Here is a 21,670-nt window from a genome sequence, read left to right as displayed (position 1 = left end):
AACGAATATTCTTTGAGAAAGAAAGGATACATTTTTCTGACCAGTGCTTGTGAAATAGTCCATGAAATTGTAAATTCCCATAAGCATCAGCAGTCTATTTATTACATTTAACAGTACCTCCCTCCGTTTCATATGTACAAATTCAACTCGTTGCGGTGAAGATTAAAAAATGAAAAATACAAAAAAAAATTTCGGATACTGCGTTGATCTGCATTGCGCGAAGTGAACATTAAAACGCGTAAACTATACAAATATTGTATCCTCTGAGAAGAAGCCGGCCAGCCGGATATAATCTCGTTTGAGGCACGCGTACATCCTCTGCGGTTGCGGTGTCGAGGTGGGTGACGGTCTCGGCGTCACAATCCGTAAAATGAACTCTTTGCATGAAGGCTCGGGAAATGTTTTTAATTTACCGTCCCCGACACCATCTATTTCCATGTTGCTGTTCACGGAAGTCATTGAAAGTGCAGCCTAGAACACGCGAGTGTATTAAATCGGTCGTTACTTCGAATAAACTCTTGAATCGAAACTGGAAGATTCTGTCACCTTTTGAGCCTCTCTGAACATGGTGGTTATCCGAGAGGCTATGTTTCCTCTAGAGCCACCTGGCACCTCCACTTCCTTTCCTCGCATCAGCTGAACAAGGAACGAAGTAAATTCTTTGGAATCATCGTTGCCTCCTAGTTTGTGTTGCAGGGAATTCACTTGAGCGACTAAAGTCTCCACACCTTCTATATCCCGAGTAATTTCCTAGTAAACCAAAATCTTTTTCAGCTTTGAGTGTCACACAGCTATACTGACTTGTAAGTTGAAATAGTCTTTTGAATTTCTTTGTTGTGCATAAATGAATAACATTAATGTTCGTACACTATATTTCCTTCACAATAGTTTCTTTGTATAATTATATGTATGTTTATGTACATAAGGGTGTCTCATTACATGTGACAAAGAAGACAAAAACAATGAAAAAAGTTTAGATTTAATTTATAAAATTTCATTTACACGATAGAAATAGTTTTTTATAATTGATTTATTCAGAAAAAAGTCTTAATTAATCGTAATAATTATGTCTCCTAAATACACTTCCAACGGGATCTAAGGGAGAAGTATCAATTAAGTTGATGCATATGAAACCGTCGTTCTAAATGATAAACTTTAAACGACAGGAATGGTTATCATTGATTATATTAATTTTACCAAGATTGTCATCGTTGTTTTATATATATGTTTATAAAAAATTAATTAGGTAATTTATGCATTCATGGTGAACGTAGGTGTTTTCCGATAAAACCAATTTCCGTAGTGCGTATTTGATAGCTGTATTATTTCTGCGCTATTCATTTCCAAAAAAGTTACATAAATTTCAGATTAAATGTAAATTTTGTTAGAGAAGAATATAATAAATCATATGAAGTCATTTATGCAACACGAGGCTTAGAACGTTCGTACAAAAGGATCGCACGCTTTCGCTTTACTGACAGTAAATGATGCATTGTTTTTAATTTCTTGTTCAGGAGTGAAAAACTATTACTTCCGTCATCCTTGAATACCCACTATAACAATTCTTAATGTATCTCTGCCCACAAATGAAGGAAATACAGTGTAAATAATGATAGTCTTATTCGTCTCTATAGAATAAAGGAATTTCGAGAACGTTTTGAGCCAGCTACGTATAATGAATTATGAATTATTCGTTCGTAGGATTTACCTCGTATATATGTATCTTCTGATGAATAGGTTTCGTAGCGTATTGCAGTTTATTGAGTATGCTGTGCGTAACGTCAGGCAGGTTCGGCAGAGCGTCTTGTTTCTGTTGACTGAGGGTATACAGTGCCGCGTGAGTCAGTACTGGCAGAAGATGCTGTGCGACTTGACCTATCCGCTTCGAGCTTAGGTAATGCAACGCTTTTTCCGCTTCTTTAGTATCGTCGAACAGCCTTTTCTGTTGATGCGCGGGGACAGGCTGCGCTGAACTCCAAGACGTGGTCCATGGGTTGTTGGGTATCAACATTCTTGCGGATAAATGCCCTGCATTGAATGATTTTATCATTAGATTTTCGTAACACGGGCATTTCATAGGTTGCATATTTTAGATTACAAGGGCAATAATAAGAAAACCTGTAGGTTGGCTCCACTCGTCCATTCCATCGTCTTCGACCCAATCTCTTGGAGAATACCATCGAATGAAGTCTTCCAACACTGCTCCAGGATTCGCCGCCTGCAGTTGTAAAAGAATATTGAATATCTTTGCCAATAATGATAATTATAGTATCTGTAACTGTGGATATCGTACTAAAAGAAATTATGTAATTTTACTTTAACACAATATTTGTTTTATGCATAATGTGACCCTTTTGCGATAGAAATTGTTCAGTCTTGAAGTGCATGCTGGACTCAAGAAGGAGTAATTTCTACACACTGTATGAATAACTCTTGTTTATAATTAATCGAATGGTACAATTTTTAATCTATAAACGAGGTAGGACCATGTTATAAAAATGGACTTGAGAGATATTTCGTTTGTTCGATTTTGCATGTAAAACTGACTGCCTCTCTGTTGTATTATGATTATAATGGATACCCTGTTGTTATGCTTCTTGGCTTGAACAGTGCAGATGCACGCCCATTAAAAACATCCACTTTGCTCTCAAATCGATCAGAAAGTGAAGTCATCGTCCTTTGCATACATATCCACAGTCTACATAGTCATTTGAAATATAAAGACCTTGAACGATTCCATGTCTGACAAGAGGGACGCGCTCATCAATCTGGCTCGCATTTCCGATGCTTGTTTGTCGGTTCCAAGCTGCATCATCACCTGTGCGTCTTCCTCGAGCTGATCCTCGGTCTTCGGGACCGGATCCTGTGTTATCGGCAAATAAAGAGGTTCTCCGGTTTGGATTAATCTGAAAAAATAAAATAAAACCGTGACCAGACGAGTTTCCATGAGACAGGACTTCGAAAAACGTACTAGAAACCGATGATTTCGTAGATATTTACTTGAGCGAAGGATGTTTGGCCAATCTTCCTGCGGGCTTATTCCACAACGGATACCTCGCTTTCAATTGCGTCCTTGTCGCCGAGACGTCCTCGTTTGCTGGTTCCTCGCTGGTGCACTCGAAAAACTCTTCTTCTTCCGACTCTGCCCGGAGCCAAAGGAAAGTCAGTACAGCGCCGAGAGCCAACGGTTAGATTGATATATGTACCAACGATCCGGATACACTTCACGTGATTACGATCAAATAAACTCACCTGTCTCGAAGTCCTCGGTGTCCATGCTGTGGAATTTATGCGCTGATTCTTCTCTAGTCTTTTTCTTCTCGATGCAGCAGTTCATCATCTGCGAGAAGAATAAATGTCGAATGAATATCGAAAGCATTGGAGTGAGAGGTGGGGGACAATGAAATCGTTCTTCAACGAGTACTAAAATTATACCTGAAGTTTTTGATGCAGTATGCAAGTCCGTACGGAATCTGGAAAACCTGGACCGACTCTGGAAATAAATGAAAGACTGAATTAGTCGCGAACACAAATCTCTGGACAGTTTGAAGTTCTGTGGATTTAGGAATGTTTTTGTGTAATTAACGTTAATAGTTCAACAACCGAGGAACAAGTATCCTTGAATGATCGAACAGGAAAATCCGTTATTTGTACCACATTTTATATTTAACTTTGCTTTCGAACTTATTTCAGAGTTTGCTGAAGTTGGAGTCGAAAACGCACTTTCAGGTTGATCACGCGTTGTACATCTTCATGGTGCTTAACCCTTCCCCCTTGAATATTTTCTATGCGGAGATCATTTAAATATTTTTCACACGGTACCCATCTTATATTTATTAAAGTTTCGTTTCTCTATTTTACTACTATTTCTACACATACAGTACCGCTCACAATTATTCGAATGATATGACTCTTGGAGTTTATGAGAATGTTTAGACTCAGGTATATATTTTGTAGCTGTTAGCCGATGGTATGTATTATTTAAAGAACAAGGCCCATCGTTTTTGTCAGCGGCTTGTCATAAATGTATAATAAAACAAGAATCTTAATGTGCCATCAGTAGACCGTCTTGTGATTATTATGAACAATTTGGGTTTTCCTCTAATTTCGTATTCATTAACCATAATGTACTAGAGAAATATTTTTCATTTTAATCTTTTTTGAGAACCACGTCCTTATCATGAGTCTTATAAATATGAAATTCACCTTTTTCTTAATAATCGTCCCTTGGCGAAACATCATTCGCCCTAACGTGTTGAGAATTCCGAAAGTTGCAGAGATTTCAACTGATAAACATTCTGTAATGTGTAGTCTTCGTGGTGAAGGCTATTCGGTCGGTGATATTGCAACTAAACGAAAGATATCGAAGACCAGTGTGTGGAATATCGTCAACAAGAAAGAAACGACCGGTAGTATAATGAACAGAAAGTTTTTTGTGTTTTCCAAAAACAATCCAGGGTTTCGAATATTTATACGTGGTACTGTATACCGTATAAGCTAAATAGTTTAGATTGGAGTTTGGCATTCACAACGCTTAACACTCGGAGTTATGGACCGACAAAGCTAGCGGGTGAGTTGATCGTGACCCATAATAAGATACCACAGGCACGCACACATATAAGATGATATTTGTTTCATCGGTGCACAAATAGTTCGGTGACTGTGTTCATTGATGGGTCGCCGATAATCCGGCCATAGGAACCTTAAGTGTCGAAAATGGAAAATTTATAACATCGGGAAACATTAAATTATAGTAACGAAGTATATCTGTCTCAGTCGAAGGAAAATAAGTAATCGAACCCAACTTTGTCAGTTACTTAAGTGTTAATAGGAACTATATAACAGAAAATTTTTTAATTCATTTGTATTTTATTATTTTTATTTCGAATGTTTTCTTATAATAGTTCCTTAAAGGTAACGGTTTGTCAAAATTATTAATAGTTTCGTATATTTTTCGAATTTATCAGTTTCCGTGTTAAAATGATAGCAAACATATGTAATAATTAAAATATCTATAATGTATTTAAGATTGTGTTAATCTGTTAATATAATATGAAATTTTAGTACAATATACACGAAGCTGAATTTTTTCAACACTTCAATTTTTTCTTAACTTATGAATAAATAAAATTGTCTTTCTTCGTGTAAAATATAAACTTATTACTCAGAACGTGGTCATTTTGGTTTTTAATAAAAAGCACAATGCTATCAGTCGATAGGCAATTAGTTAACATTCCATTAATAGAATTTGATTTCAGGAATCTGTTTATTTGGAAATTTCTCGACCGTCATATTGTTCTCAGGTACGGAATCACAGAAAAATTCTTGTGAATTTTTCAACTATCTATTCTTACCGAGTAACTGCAAAATAAATTCCTTGAAGGACGGTACTTTTTGAACTTACACAGTCAATGTGGTCTTAACCAGTACCAATAAGGAGTATGTTTGGTGATCAAGTAAATCGAAAAATCATCTTCTACATTGTAGAACACTCATGCACGTGTCGTGAACACCAAACGTTTTCGCCTTATTTCTTAAAAGAAAGAAGAAAAATCCATGTACTGAGCACCCTTTTAAAGTTTTTTCATCGTGCGCCAGGAATCGAAGGATGTCGAACGCGTATAAGACGAATTCGATCGAGATTTCGATAAGACAAACTCGATCGAGGTTCTTCCATCTCCTCGTGACTGAAAAACTGCTTTAAACAATTCAAAAGTGGTGGTCCGGACGTTAATAACTACATAACAATGTTTCCACCGGGCTTTGAAAATTCAAACAAACAATTCTACGTAATACTGGACGAAACTTCTGCACAATCATCTTACGAGCTTGCAGGAGAATTGTAGGTTAAGTACTTCTACGTTTAAATAATTCGACGCTTAAAGATATTAATAAACTACCCATGATAGAAAATTAAGTCCTTCAACAATACATACATTTCGCTAAAAAAAATGAGAACTTTTAAACAGATTTACTACGAGGCGCATTGTAGCCAGGACCTGTCGAATCTGTCTGAAAAATCGGGACACTGGTTCGATAGTTCACGGTCGATGAAACGATCGAGGGGACTCCAGGGGACTCGTTTCCGAAGTCGTGTTCTGTCCGTCTTCGCCCTACCACGGCATGTACCGGTACGGGAGACCGCACGAGACGGGACAGGATTCTAGAGGGGGTCGAACGCCAGCGAATTCTTGCAGTCTAGTCCGAGTCCGTGATGCCGATGCGACCGAGACCAAGTTAACGGTTCCCGTTCCCAGTTTCGAAGGTGCCGTCGACTTCTATCGATCTCCTTGAAAACACTCGTTGTGGATATTTCGTCGCGTAAAACACGTCGACGACGGCGAACCATAGTTGTTGTTGCCGTCTCTCATTCCTCGCTCGCGCACCTTCGGTACACGAATCCGAACGATTTCGTGGAACAAACGGACGGGGGGACCCGTTTCCAACGCTTTTTCTCGCGCCTCTAAACCCGTGATCTCTGTTCCTCCGAGCTGGGATCGAATTTCGTAACTGGAACGCGTCATGGGTTCAAACTGGCTCTAAACGAACCGCCGCAAATATGAGTGAGTAATTTTCATACGACATCGAAATTATTTTCTCCGTAACATATTTTCCCACCGACCGACCGATCGTATCCTTGTTTTTACGGTCTCGAGAAACATAAGGACGAGATTGTACGTATACAATTATGCAAACCAAGACATAGATCTGCCTTTTTCATAATGTGATAACGAGTAGTTTTTTTATTATTAAAATTATGAGTAAATGCGACAATTTCTCGAGATCTCTTTATATGGTAGTCATCGATTGATTCCAGTAGAATGATGAATCATGTAGCAGTATAAGAGTCAACATTTTTGTCGGTGAGATCTGTCTGACAGATCGAGTGAAGTGTGTTTTTTTTATATTTGGCTATGAATTGTGGTACTCAACAGGTTTATTAAGAACGGATTTTTGCCGATCTAGTGGTGGGTGTAGTGATTGACCAAGTAAATAGGGAAATGTGGTATTGATGCTACATCGTCCGATTTCAGCTTCCATTTTTACTATTATTATAACGTGTTTGTGATATGTTGGGCAAAATAAAATTATTAATAAGGATCAGAAATAACTAAACCTTGATTTGTTACAGGAAAATTAAGAACTTTCTTGTTTCATAATTTCTCTGTATTTTAACATATTTACGTAAATAATAAGCAGCAGTTTTACAAATCAATGTTAAATGAGAACAGTTCTTTGAATTATTCTTTCTGACATCAGAATTACGCGAAAGGTATTTTAATGCTACGTCTCCATTAAATAAACAAATAGGAATATTTTAGTTCATGGTTCTTATTTAAGTAAACGTTCCAGTATGAATCCGAATGTTGTTTATTGTCCATGAAAGCAGAAACAAACATCTTGACACGTGTTACCGTGAAGTAGCGGTGAGATCAAAGAACGACGCAGAACCAAACTGGAAACATTTCTCTGCGAAACATTTTGTTGCTTCGGTGGAAATTCATTCGTCCTACTGTCGTTCTTAAAAGATATTTCTCAAATGGATGAACGAAGCATCAATTAAATCAATCGAGTTACACCGAAAATATGAATGTTCAAGCACTTTTATCCAAAATATGTTTCTTCATACAATTTGTCAAGCACTTTTATCCAAATATGTTTTTTCATCATACAAGATAAGCTACTGCGGCTTTCTCTGCTACAAGAAGCTCGTTTTCGTACTACACGTTTGCAACAAGTTTATTGATTAGTTTATTGAGAAACTCTTATATGTAACTTCTCGTTTGTGTTATGTACTGATTTGAGATGTGATAGATTTTGAAGCTTACTTCGAAAAATAGAAGATGAAACATTACTTGAAATGGTGGGAGATCATAATCTTCTGTGTAATTTATAAAGTTTTGTATCGTGATTTAGCAATTGTTTTATAAGAAAGGAAATTTCCTTCCGGTTTTCGCTTAACGAACATTGTATGATGTACAATCCATTATCATCTTTGTCCAGTGCAATTATTGCAGCTACAACTCCCGTCCATCAGTCATCGTACACTAACACGTTAAGAACTGAACTAGATTGATCTCATAAAATTACGTAAATAAACAAATTTTTTTAGACGTCTGTACATCGATGAGACAGTAAATAATATATAACAGATATAAATAATAATATTTAATATTATTATATGATCATCATATAACTATTGTTTACATGATATAAATAATATATACTTATTATTTATTTATTGTTAATATATTTATTATTCATTAAATATTGATTACTTACACTGTGTAAATAATATAGTAAAGTGTACCGTGTGTTGTGAATATTTTCAAAACTTTCCTCTATCAGTGCAATTATACGGTTTAGAAACGACCAGTCGAATTACACCGTCCAGTCTGATTGTGCATTCATAAAACATTTTCAATCCAACTATCTGATCTTTCCCGCAATTCCTTCATTTTCTACACGTGTTCTTAATTCCTTGCTCTGATTAATACAACTTTTCAATTGCATTTGCATCAGTGTCGGTACGAGTTTTTACTTCAAATAAATAATCAGCTAGAAATAATAAAAGAGAAAAATAAGACTTCATCTAACTTTAATTTTCTCATTTAAACGAAATTACTTTCAATGATTCCACAAAGATTTCATATATAATTTCTTCTTTCCAAACAGAAGGCTATTTTTACTTTGGATCGAAGTACCCAAAGCAAATGGTATTTTGTAGAATTTCTCTTTGCAACTGGCGCCATATATTAGGGGACTTCCTATGTCAACCAACCTCAACAGTACAGACCAGGGTTTCCCAAACTGTGTTCCGCTGAACCTGAATAGGTGTTCAGTGACAATTTGGAAAGGTTTTATTATCAAAGTCATTAAGTGCTTTATTTATTCATATTTTTATGTTTATATAATATTATTGTTTTATATTTAAAAATAATTACTAAATAAATAATGTGTTTTAATAACATTTTAAAAAAATTTTTGCTAGTAGGAATTACCCAACCTAAAAAATAAGCTAAGTGTTCCATTGCAGAAAAAGTTTGGGAAACCCTGGTACCTATAGACAATCGATGCCGGTGGCCGGGTTGATTGTGACCCACAACAAGACACGTACAAGGAATTCAGTAACTGTGTTTGTTGGCGGGTCGTTGGTGACCTGACTATAGGCGTGTACAAATTGTAACGAATATAGTAGGAATTAGAAATGGACGCGAAGTTATGTATTTCGATTAAATCGTTAACTAATTTCTGTGGTTGTTTTACCGTAAAGCATTGATTGCAGTTAAAATTTTTTTAAATTTTCATTCAACAAGTCTAAGTTGGTATGCAAGTTCATTAGTTGATTAGACCGCGGTTTTTTCAACAACACCTCCAAATCATCAGTTTTTATTCCTTCTGGTCGTGCAACCTGCGTTTTTTGTCTCTCGAGCCGAAATTGCTATTTTTGAATCGACGAAACCATCTCTCGCATGTGTCTAGAAGATAAAACACCACTGATTACCATAGACTTCTTCGATAAATTGTTATGTTTCTGCTGCCGTTTCCTTCAAATTACAAAACAACAAACTACAAAAACGGATATAATACTCAACAAATGTTCCTTGGCTACAGGATTGCACCTCTGTCGACATATTTCGTTACAGAAGCATGGCCCTAATTTTTGAAAAACAACAGAAAATCGGCGCGAGATATAAATTCCGTGTGTCCTACGAGCTGGCAGTGAAACTTAGTTAACAACTTAATACAAATGAATCAGAAATGAGCTTTAAATGAACTTATTCGAGCAAGCGGTCTATGGCTATATTGCCAGCGAAGTTTGCTCGGCGTAAAATGAAGAAAAAGATCGAGGATCGATCGGCTTCGTCGAAGAAGATCCTCCTCGATCGGTGTTGGGCACGAGCGCGCTTCGGTTGAGGATGGGTTTGTAGAAGATCCGCCGGACCTCTCCGTTGCACCTGGGACGAGCGTAGTTATTATAGCCAGCGAGTTCCAAAGGGTGAATGCTCCTACGCGCGCACATCATGGTTATCGTCTTCGGCGTATAGTGGCCGACCTTGAACCATGTACTATACGAGACTTGATATACACGGTGTGCTGCTTGCACCCGGTCAGTACTAAGGCTTTACAGTTACAGTGCTGTTCACCTGGACAGCCTTGGGTAGGAAAATACACGGTTTGTACCGAATGTGTCCGAATTGAAGTTAGAACAGTCATTTCTCGTACGATATTTATGCTTTTTATGAAAGTAGTTTCTTTCTCAAGTGATATATTCTTCATGATAATTATGCAAACACTGGAAATAGTTCTGGTAATTCTTTTTCAAGATGGCCGAGAAAGCAGTCGTCGAAGCTCTGCGAATGTCAAAATGATTTTGGATTTTCGTTTCTTTGTCTTCCTTTCTAATTCGCGTAACGGGAATTAGTTTGATGTAGCTGAATTGGACGAACCCGGTGAATAATCAAACTGTGAAATAAGTTTTATGACCAAAACGTTCCGTGAAGCCAAAAGTTTCGATCGTTGTTCGTTCCACCATTTTGAAGAAGAAATATCAGTGTTATTTCCAGAGTTTTTGTAATTACTGCGAACAGTCTTCAAAAGAAAACTTTTTTTAATAGTTGATGATGAAGAGCATTATTATTTTACGGAAAACTGCTGTTTTAATTTCAGTTCACAAACTTTTGAGACAAACCGTGAATGTTAGGTCGAATAAATGTGCGCTTAGCGATCATTGTTTAGGAACAATCTAGACGTGTATTGAATTTGTTTCGTTACACTTTTACGAATGAGAATTATTTAACAGTGGTCATCATTCTATCTGTACCGTTTACGAGGCTCCATTTCGTTTACCAATGAAACTACATATAAAAAGTCTTTCATTAAGACAGGATTTTATTATTATATGAAATACCGAATTTATTAGAAAATTTTGAATTTATTAGAAATAATGAGAATTATGTATGGAAGTCAATATATGATAAATGTTCACCACGAGTTTTTCTGCAGGCAAACATTTTTTTATCAAAATTTTCTATAACATTTTCGCATAATTGCAACTCAATGCTTTTATGCCACTTCGGATCACGTCTTTGAGCTGTTCAATTGTTCACGGATGATTCACGACACCTTCCCTTTCGCGTAGCCCCAAAGGAAAAAGTCCAACGGTGTCAGATCGCAGGATCTCGATGCTCAATTGACATCACCGTTCCTTGAAATTGCATGACCTGACAAATATTTTTGTGACAAAGTTATTGTACATAGGCTTCAGTTCTCAAGCCATTTGGATTTTATACAATCTTAAGGATAAATCCCTCCTTGTAATTCGCAATTTGGTAATCTCTGAAAGACTTACTTGCTGTGAACGTCCTGAAATTGACGTTGTCAAGTCTTTTGTTATACATTTACGAATTAATGCGATATTTTCTGAAGAACAACTTGGACTAAGACTATGTCTTTCCACTACATTGCAAGTTAACTGTTGCCTAATAAATGCCTACATCCATGTAGGTATATGTTTTGTACATATGCATAGTAAAAATCACTAAATCTTCGCAGAAAGAATTTTTTATCAAATGTGAATTTTGAAAATAAAATAGTATTTTACCTAAAATTGCCAAAGTTTACCGATGACAGATTTACAAAAGAAAAGAGCACATTCATTGAACCATTGAGAAACATCATCAACTTCATGAAAAATCTCGCCTTAATGGAAAACCCTGTATGCATCCAGAATGAATTGAACAACAATACACTTGAAAATAAGTCGGATTTCTGTGAATTTTAATTCAGAGTTCTTCATTCGGTCAACCTGGCCTTGATTTTTTATTGAAAAAGAATTTTTTGGAAATTTTTAACATCCAAATGTGTAGCAGGCCAAACTCTGACCTAACTTTTGTTCAAAATATTTCTTTGGCAGATCATCGGAATTGCCTGAAAAATTGTGGTTCATTTTAGAGCAAACACCCTGTATGCATATGCACACACTACTATCGTCAAGTATTTTTTATTATTCTGGTATAATATAGATGTTATTATTATTATTATTTGCATTCGACGGAGCAATGGACTACAGAAGAAATAGAGTATGATAATCTCGTCCTATCTGGCAGCTATTACAAAGAAATTTCTACGATTTCCTCCGCGTGCGCGAGTCCAACGAGCGTGGCGGTACTGGTTCGCTTGCCCAGTTGCCTGCTCGCCATGACCATCGAACCATACTGCTGTGTTCTCCTGCCTCGGTTCTTCTATTTCAATTAACTCGAACTTCTTTCACGGCTACATCTTTAGCCTTGCGCGTCCGGGAAGGACGTTGTTGTTGCATTCGAATCGATTTTTCGGAAGACGCTACTCGGTGGACAAGACGTAACGAATTCATGAAGTTTCTTGATTCGTAAAATTCGGTGACCCATCGAGAATCTTTCTCGAGACTATCGGACCATGACCTTCATTACTGAATTATGAGACGACGTAGGCCTTGACGCTCGTTCAGAAATGTAGGGAACGAATGCACATTTAACCCTAATATTAATACCCGAAAATTTGACACGTTGTTCAATAACCGGGTGTATCCTAAGTGTTCTAGGGTAAATCAAATGTACAGCAACAATATTACTGTTGCCAAGTATATATAATTTTACAACTCACGACGGTTTTCAGTTCGAGACTTCTAAACCAAATAAAATCGTTTCCTAAGATTCGTCCCATCGATTAAATCTATTTAGGTTGCGCGTTGTAAACAAGGATCGAGCACCTTTTTGCAAAATTGTAAAGTTCCAAACTTGTATATGATCTGCAACAGTAATATAATAATGTCCACATTATTCCGGTTCTCATAACAGTTTCAAGAACTGAAACCGATATCATAACTGTTCTCAATCCCTGGCTAAAATCTGTTATCACAAAAATCAAAACACACCACAACGATCGTTTGTTTTTCCTAATGACTTCCTCAATTGTTCTCTCGTGAACAGAGAAAGGTGAACAGTCAAAGAATTCACTGTTATTTCAGGACTGACTGCCGATTGTTAAGTGTTTCCCCGTTCGATCCACAGTCGCGATGTACCCTCACGAGCAAACTCGGCTTCCGCTAGGGGAAAAAGCAGTGCAGGAGAAGGGTCTTCTATCACTTGGTCTCGGGAATTATTGAAATTTATGTCGAATTAACATTCAATTTAACATTTATTTGGGTATTTGAATTAAATTTACCAAGTGGTAGGAGGCCCTAACCCCTATATTGCTTTTTCTCCTAGTGGAAGCCGAGTTTGTTCGCGGGTGTACGCAGAGATCGGTGTTGGTCATCTTAAGCGGATCTCGCGTCTCGTCGCGGTTCAGAATGTGAAATCCACCGTTTAGCCCCGAACGTCTTACTCTCTTTCCGTTTCACTTGGCAAAATTATCGCGAGCCTTTTCACGCCGGATTTTACCCACTTGTTTAGGCGCAATTCCGTCCGTTGTGCTGGGCCCCAATCGCACCGCGTTGCTGGAACTGCAGCCACGGCACACAGTATGTATCCCGTTTAGAGAAAGGTATACACGGGGCCGTGTCGGTGCACGATCGTTTCGTGGTCGAGTTTTTCGCATACTCAGGAAAATAAACCGCAGAAGTGAATGTTAATGAACGAAGGATTTCTCTTTTACGCGGCGAAACCCTGAAAACGGGTGAATAAACCGGAATACCGTTTCATGGAGACAGGAACGGGGGCCCCGATCGTTGGAAATTGTTCGCGTAAATGTTCCCAATAATGACAGTAACGACAACAATAACAACAGCAATAATAATAATGCGAATAATAATACATATGCACAGCTGTTTAATAATCCTTGACTTCAATCCAAATATACAGGGTGAGTCATTTAAGGGGCTATATACACATACGAGGGGAAAAAGTAGGATGGTTTTCAAGAATTTTTTACGATGAAAACATTTTTTTACTAAAGGAACATTAGGTACATTCGAAAGGACATACTTTTGTGTATAAAATTTCACATTTTCAGTAAAAAATTCTATGAAGCAACAGCGTGGTAGCTGTTTCCGTACGATAGTTTTTCAAAAAAGGCGTCTGCGGTAAACATCCTGTTTTCGTTGTTTTATATCAGAAATAAAAAGGAAAAATTATTCATAAAGTAGATAAAAAACTGGTATACTTGTAGCCGATTTTGGTTTTTCAATTTTTTGCAAAATGACATGTCCGTATTGAACATAGAAGTCGACTTTATGCTTGAAAAAATAAACTTTTTTAATTTATGAAAAATGAACAATGACGTTTAGCCGTTCTGGCGTGGTGTTTCTCTAAAATTTAGCAGAAGTGTTTTTGGCAATTAAACAGCTTCATTTTGCAACTATCTTGCAAACTTATTTTAAACGAATCTGCGATAATCATAGATCAGGACTATGTATACAGTGTATAAATGTCTATATCTAACTTCACAAAGAAACTCAAGTCACTTGGTCTAATTTTAAAAAAGTTGTTCTGTTTTAAAGTGTGTACGAATACTTCTTTTACTCACTGTATGTCTATTAATCCATAGTCATACTTCAATAGTCTATGGTCATGGCCAAAGTCAGGCGGCAAGATCAATCGCGATCGTGTCAGCGTTCGGACCGTGTATGTGTATCACTTATACCTGAATCTCTCTGAATAAGGATATTTATTAAAACAGGGAACACTGTATTGAATTACGGAAAGTGAAACGGCTATTTGTTAGACAAGTTTCCCGTATTCCCGAGTGTTAGAGATGTAATTGCGTGTACACGCGTCTAACACATTGAACGCTAAATGATCACTGCTGCGCTAATGACTTGCGTCAACTAGTTTGAGTATGAATCGTTTGTATGCTTGCACGGGTTGCCAGTATTTCAATGTCCACCGGTGGGCACGTGGTCCAAGTGAAGAAAAGTCTAGTAAAAAGTTTACGGTAGCTGATCGAATTATTAGAGTCATCTGCATAAATCGACGATTCTACGTGTTTAACTGCATTTTTTATCATTACATACGATAAGTTTATTTTTCTGGCTCATTTTACCTCCTATTTTGCGACTTAGGAACTAGAAATAAATTATTTGTGGAATTACCGAAATATATAATAACTTTGCATACTAAAGTTATATGCAATTAAAATTTTATTTCTATTTTTTATTTGTTGCATTTTATTTTAAAAGAGAAAAATAACTTCATATAAATGAGCAGTAACACCATTCGTACTTGTAAATAAATCGCCGCTTCGTCAGTAGATTAAAATAAGCCGTACTTACATAGTTACGAACTCTTTACTCGTTGGATGACCTAATATCATAATGAATAGATCGCCGAATTATATGCAAATACAGATTTTTGTACAGAAATTTATAGAAAATGGGGTCACGTAGTATCATACTTCGTACTTATCTTATTAAAAATGCTATCAGGGTCCAAGTAATATGCAAGCTACGTCATGATTTGTTGAACTTCATAATGCATCGAGTTTTAACCCTTTCGAGACAGATTTTTTAACGATGAAGTCAGTGTAATATTACGGGCTATAATACACTGAAATCATTCTTGAATCAATCGATTTCAAAATCAAAATTCGCATTTTAGTAAATAATTTTGTCAAAAAGAAGTGACAGCTTTTCGTGAACAAACTTGTGCCGCTATATAAAATGCTCTCTAAAAGCATACTATGTAAAGTATCTCATTCTGCACATGCACAGAAGCATAGTGATAGATATAGTTAATACATTATTTGTAATACAGTTATTCTAATCTATAATTCTAATCTTTCTTACTTAACCCCGCAGACTTCTCTATTCTATACTAGACTGCTAACTTGTATAAAATGTCCTCAAAAAACATATAAGTTTTTGGAATGAGATACTTTAGTAGATGCTATTTGATGACATTTTATATAAGCAGTATGTGGGGATTAATCAGTCTGGTATATAATAAAGAAGTCTGTGCATCTAATACATCTTTTTCTCCATAAATTTCATTTATAAAGATAAACAATGGAATTCTGGAGTGAAGGTTAGCTTCGAACGCATTGTCCCGTTAGCCTCGGAAGGGATTGAACCATTCTGTATGCGCGATAAATGCATAAAATTCCCAGTCTACGAATGAGTAACAATGATAGGAAAAAGAGCGTTGGTATTTAAAATCGTTCTAATGATCGATTCGAAACGAATAATCGAAATATCGAACGCTTAATCGCGGAACGGCCGCTTGGCAGAAGAAAAAACAGAAGGGGGAAACAGTCCTGTCGAGCATGAGGCGGAAGCAAAAATTTTCCAACGAAACAGCCGTGGAACGTGAACCGAGTCAGTAGTTGCTAACCCACATCCCAGGAAGGTCGAGGGAAACTGAGTTTAGCGTGAACGACGGAGCTCTCATTTCCGGAACCGCTTCTTGACTTCCGCCAGGAGACCGGTGGCGTAATTGCGGCCATGCCTCGGGATCGATAAAAATTCACCGGTTTACCCTGCCGTTTCACACTTCGATCGACCGATTACCTGGGCGGTTATTAACGGGTCAAATTCATTTCGTACGCCTGTAAAGTAGTATGAGCTTCGTTTATCAAATGGTGACCAATAAAATGGTTCGGATAACAAGATGTCTCGTATAATAGAGATTCACTGGTTCCCTCTTTCATCACTCTTTTGTTGGTTCGGATTATTAAAGTCAATATTCATACGCGCTGATTTTTTTTGTTGAAAATGGTTTAAGTCCAATTTTGAAAAAAAAAGTGAGTTAAAGCTAATTTTAGCTAGAATATTCCCATGAATTGGTCAAAAGACGTTTGGCTGTTAAATGGAATTGCATGTTTTTGTTTCTTTGAAACTGGCGTAAGTCCGTATGTAACAATGACTTCATTCATTTCATACGTTCGCTACCGTCGTTCACGGAGGGGCCGTTAATAGGACAGAAAAATACTGACGGAGAAATTGTGTGTTAGTACAATGTTATACAAAACACCAATGGAACAAAATACGGAACTTAATGTTCTAGGTTTTTCCCGAAGGCGAGGAAGGCCAACAAAATTCAGTACAATCATATTATTGCCGTTTTATGCAAATTCAAGACCTACATATTACATCAGCTAAATATAACGATATGATGAGTTTATTGCCTTATATGTATATCCCCTGTTCACTACGAATATTTCATGAAACTTTCTACTAATTATAAGCAAAATGGATATGAGTAAGAGTTATTATTCATGCTTACACCTGTACTTTCATTTTCGTCAGATTGTTCTTTTATTAATCTCATTATAATAAAATTCTCAAAAAAAACATATTCTCAAATGAATATATTTTTACATTCAGTAATGTACCATTATTGTTTTTATTATGATATTTATTATTTATATTTTCGAATTACATTTCAGAAAAGTCTACTTCAATGCAAATATAAATTTAAATTTGGTATTGATTATGCTTTTGACAATTATTTTTTATTGTGGTACAAGTCCGTAAACGGTTAAGGAAAACACTTTTTTATTTAGAAAATATTATTAAACATGGCCACATAATTTGTATATTAAACACGTCCTGAATCTTAAAAGCATAAAACGAGCTTACTAGCATTTAACAATATCTTTGAATAGGGTAAAATGCAGAATATTAAATATTCGAAAATAAAGAAAAATGGAATTATACGGCTTTAAAAATAAATAGCTCATATGACTCAATGAGCGTTGGACATATTTTTACTTTAACAATGTATCATAAACAATAGGTTTTTGAATAATTCTATAGATAATTTATTTATAACTTCTTGTTTTCCTATATTTGCTGTGTTTTTAACCAAAAATAAAATTTCAAACAAATTAAAAAAATGTATAAAAGGAGAAGTAAGAACATACATTAAAAAAAGTGTACAACTATGAATAATTTGGGTAGCACGTTTAAAAGATGCGTAACAATTTATCGTTTCTACATATATTTGGAGAATGGTTGTAATAACGCCTTGAGATGTATGAAAAATAAGCTTCAGATTTGGATGTTTGATAGTCTGGACGGCGTGAAGAAAGAGACAGACTAAATTACGGACATATGACGGCACACGCGATGAGAGAGTAGAGTGACTATAGAATTACGGAACGACTCAATGCGTTAAGCAAAAGTTACTGAAGTTTGTCATATTTCATGTACACAGCTCGTTATTATTATGTCTACAGAAAACAGGTATAGTAATTTCGAATGATCTTTCGTAATAAATGATGAATATTACATGTACTATATATTATAAATACAAATTTCAAATCGTGGGGACCACATTTCTGTACTTTAAAAAGGAAACATCCATTCAGCTATAAACATTCTTTTCTGTTTTCTAAATTTGTTGTATAAATAAATGAATGAACCCAATTTCAACAATTTCATTGTACAACTTTATGGAGCACAGAAGGGCCATTAAATTCTTACTGTAACAACTTTTATTATCTACTATATTTTTCAAAATATGCAGGAAAATAAGAAAACATACATTAATCTTTAAAGGATATTTTCATTCTGAAGAATCAAAAAGTGGCAAAAAAAAAGGATAAAATCTCCTGAAACGTCTATTGAGGTTCCCTACAGAATTTGTAAAGTTACGAACAAAAACTGAATTTTCCTGTTACCGAAGTTCCCATGTGTGTACTAAAATCTTCAGCAATGAAAGGTAAATATCCCTTCGATGTGTGTTCTCGGGACGTTCCCTCTAAAATGACAAAGTCGCATTATGTGCCGGTGATTGTAAAAGCGATGTAAGTAAAAAAAAAACACAAAAAACAAAGTGTTTTTCTCTAATTTTATGCTGTATCGATTCTACATTTCAATATTATTGAAAGAATTTTTGAAATCTTGTTTAAACATCACTTTCATAATCACCGGGCGCGCACATGGATACGCAGCGCCGTGACCCGCGGTAACAGATAATTAAGTAAAACGGGAACAAATAGGAAGACTACATAGGTGGGTAAGGCGCGCAACGATGATAATCGTGGATCTAATGGCGGGAAGGTGTTTACGTAATGTCAACGACTACCGGGTGCCGGAGAAACGACGCGCGTCTCGAATATAAGTACGCGAGCAGGTTAACGACTCGCGAGAGGCACTGGAGCAGAGGAGACATTCCGATTCACAGTTATAAAAGAACGATTGCTTTACACGGTGCTAATAAAAATGTGGGAATACACATTCACGTGGTTGGATTCTATATGGTAAACCAAGAAGAAAATCAAGAATGACGAGCTTGCGATTGAGACTTTGTTTCCGTGTTACGATTCGTGTTGTGATTAGGTCGTAACACATGAAATGTCCGTTTTTTCATTTCCTGAGGAACCCATTTTTGGAGTTTCTTGAGTTTGCCGATTTCTTTGAAAATTTTTTTTATTACCGTCACATCACTTGTATCAATTTGCGCAGCAAGTTCTGCAAGTTGCATAGATCCGCTTGAACTAAAAGACCTTCAAATCTTCATTTCTCATCTTCCTTGCAGGAATATCTTGTGATTGTACCGTTGCAAAGAGAATACTGAAGAACGAATACTTCCAACATTATTTTAACGAAAATTTTATGCAAGTCACATTGCAAGTAAACGATATATTTTTTTATGTGATCTAGGTGAAAAATCTGAAGCGTTCAGATGGGCATTATTCAATGTTACGACTTATATAATAATTGTTGAAAAATACGGACGAAATACGCGTGAAATACGTCTCACGCGATGGGTTATACGGTTATACTACATTATATTACTCGACAGCTGTTTCTCGGCTTTTACACGGGCACGATCGATGACCTGGTGAAACTAGTGATTGAAAGAAAATGAAACGAAGAGACCTAGGGTATGGATCCCAATTATGGAGCCTCTGTTTTAAAATCATTATGAAAAAATACATGTATAAATAAACATAAACAAATTTGTTAATTAAATTTAATCATTAACAAATAAGATTCAAAGTAAAAAACGACATTTAAACATGGTATAATGTTATAAATATTTATTAAAATGTATGCATTACGTTTTTGGTAATTTCATAGAATTTCTTGTCCAGAACCTTATGAAATGCTTACTGAACTATTTCTTATACATCAATTATAAACAGCATCTTCACCGTATAAAATGCATATTATAACCTAAAAAGGTTTATTGTAATTAGAAAAAAATAAATTGAGCACCTACAAATATTTTCATTTTTCCTTTTAAGTAAATTCTGTAATACCGTCAGATTTTCAATCTTATCCGTAATACGGAACCTCCGTCGGTTTTCCCCATAACCTCATTTTCGTTAAATCAAAAGTGAACTATAGTAAATATTACATTAATGAAATTTATTACATAATTACGTGTTTTTTTATTGTATTACATAATTTACCACAATTCACCAATATTTGGAAGAAAATAGCCCTACTTCATGAAAGCTAAGTTAGGAGCGACATTCAAAGACACCGTAATAGGGGTACCGAACGTGGACAGGCTTCGAAACTGTGGCACCGAAATACATCTGCAGCTACTGAAACAGCTCCGTAATACAGACAAAAACATCTGTTTTTGTTTAATGAAATACATTACAAAGATTTAATTTTTTATTTTAGAAAATTCCTTCATAAAAAGGAATTGTTTAGCAAAAGAAGTTGATTTTCAGAATATGTAATTCATGTAGCAGTATTTTTTAATTAACGCATGATTGCGCAAACTGGATTAAAGCATCCGTATTGGGACGCATACCCTACAGGCAGCTGTCTATGTATTTGAGAGTTTCTCGCGCGAGTTGCGCTCGAGAGTATTGTCGCGACATACAACAAACACACAGACAGTTGACATAGGAACAGTTGAATGAAAAAAAGCGACAATCAATAATCTTATATCCCAAAGTCGCTCGTCGAGAACAAAACAATTTCGTATTTCTGCGGGAACTGTTGCGCGAGAAACATAATGTCCGGTAAGAAAAATTGGTGTGAAAAATAAAATTTAAATTGCATTTAAAGGTTAATTATTATATTATATCTACAAGAGCAGACAGTTTTTCCACCTCCATAATCACTATCTCACGTCACGCTTAGTTCAAAACAAACTGCAAAACGGACGGGCACGGAGGAATCTCTAGTCACTACACACGAGAGTCTAGTGGACACGATTCTGAGAGTTCTGTCAGACAGTAAACTCTCGGCGGGCATTCTAGCGACTATGTGAGAGTAAAAACTGTTGAAGTTACTCTCAAATGGATACACCACGTGACAGTACTCTCGAGTGCAACTCGCGCGAGTAACTCTCAAATGGACGGCTGCCTAAACTTATGAAACAGTTGAAGAACGTGCGTCTCCAGTAGAATAATTCCTTCTCGCCAGACGACGTATTGCACGTGTGTTCCTTCCGTATTTTCGACAAATTCTAACTAATAACTTAGCCTCGTACGCAATTTCGTCATTCTTGATTTTCATCTTAGTTCGGCATGTAGAATCCACCCTGTGAAAGTATCCCACATTTTTAACAACACCCTGTATACCGGGTCCGGCTTTATTTATTTCTTTCGTTTCTTTCCTGTATTTTCGAAACCGGTAATTAGCACGGCGTTCCTCTCGCGTTTCCTCGTCATTGTGTCACGGTTTTTCCTGGGCGCGTTTCTACGTCGCCTTCGGGTCTCCTTTGTCTTCTCGCGACGGTTCTCACGGGGGCGTCGCGTTACGTTCATGAAACGTAACTTG

General features: G+C 36.3%; 2 protein-coding genes across 2 annotated transcripts in view; one reads left to right on the top strand and one right to left on the bottom strand.

Moving 5' to 3' along the window:
• Positions 1 to 158: 158 nt before the first annotated feature.
• LOC107186656 (rab3 GTPase-activating protein catalytic subunit) overlaps positions 159 to 21,670 on the bottom strand; it is a 58,576-nt gene continuing 37,064 nt past the window's right edge. Inside the window, exons 7-14 of the mRNA XM_015574579.1 lie at positions 3,436 to 3,493; positions 3,253 to 3,340; positions 3,001 to 3,142; positions 2,726 to 2,906; positions 2,119 to 2,218; positions 1,709 to 2,028; positions 547 to 750; positions 159 to 471 (exon numbers count right to left, since the gene is read on the bottom strand). Of these exons, the coding sequence (XP_015430065.1) occupies positions 244 to 471; positions 547 to 750; positions 1,709 to 2,028; positions 2,119 to 2,218; positions 2,726 to 2,906; positions 3,001 to 3,142; positions 3,253 to 3,340; positions 3,436 to 3,493 (1,321 nt within the window). The 3' untranslated portion in view covers positions 159 to 243. The remainder of the gene's footprint in view (positions 472 to 546; positions 751 to 1,708; positions 2,029 to 2,118; positions 2,219 to 2,725; positions 2,907 to 3,000; positions 3,143 to 3,252; positions 3,341 to 3,435; positions 3,494 to 21,670) is intronic.
• The window catches only part of LOC107186657, a 49,417-nt gene continuing 34,121 nt past the window's right edge, over positions 6,375 to 21,670 (top strand). Inside the window, 1 exon segment of the mRNA XM_015574580.1 lies at positions 6,375 to 6,563. Within this exon segment, the coding sequence (XP_015430066.1) occupies positions 6,560 to 6,563 (4 nt within the window). The 5' untranslated portion in view covers positions 6,375 to 6,559.

This window comes from Dufourea novaeangliae, unplaced genomic scaffold (assembly GCF_001272555.1).
Source record: "Dufourea novaeangliae isolate 0120121106 unplaced genomic scaffold, ASM127255v1 scaffold80, whole genome shotgun sequence".
In the NCBI taxonomy this organism is placed as follows: Eukaryota; Metazoa; Arthropoda; class Insecta; order Hymenoptera; family Halictidae; genus Dufourea; species Dufourea novaeangliae.
Note: the sequence above shows the minus strand (reverse complement) of the source record. Positions and strands in the feature narration are given on the sequence as shown.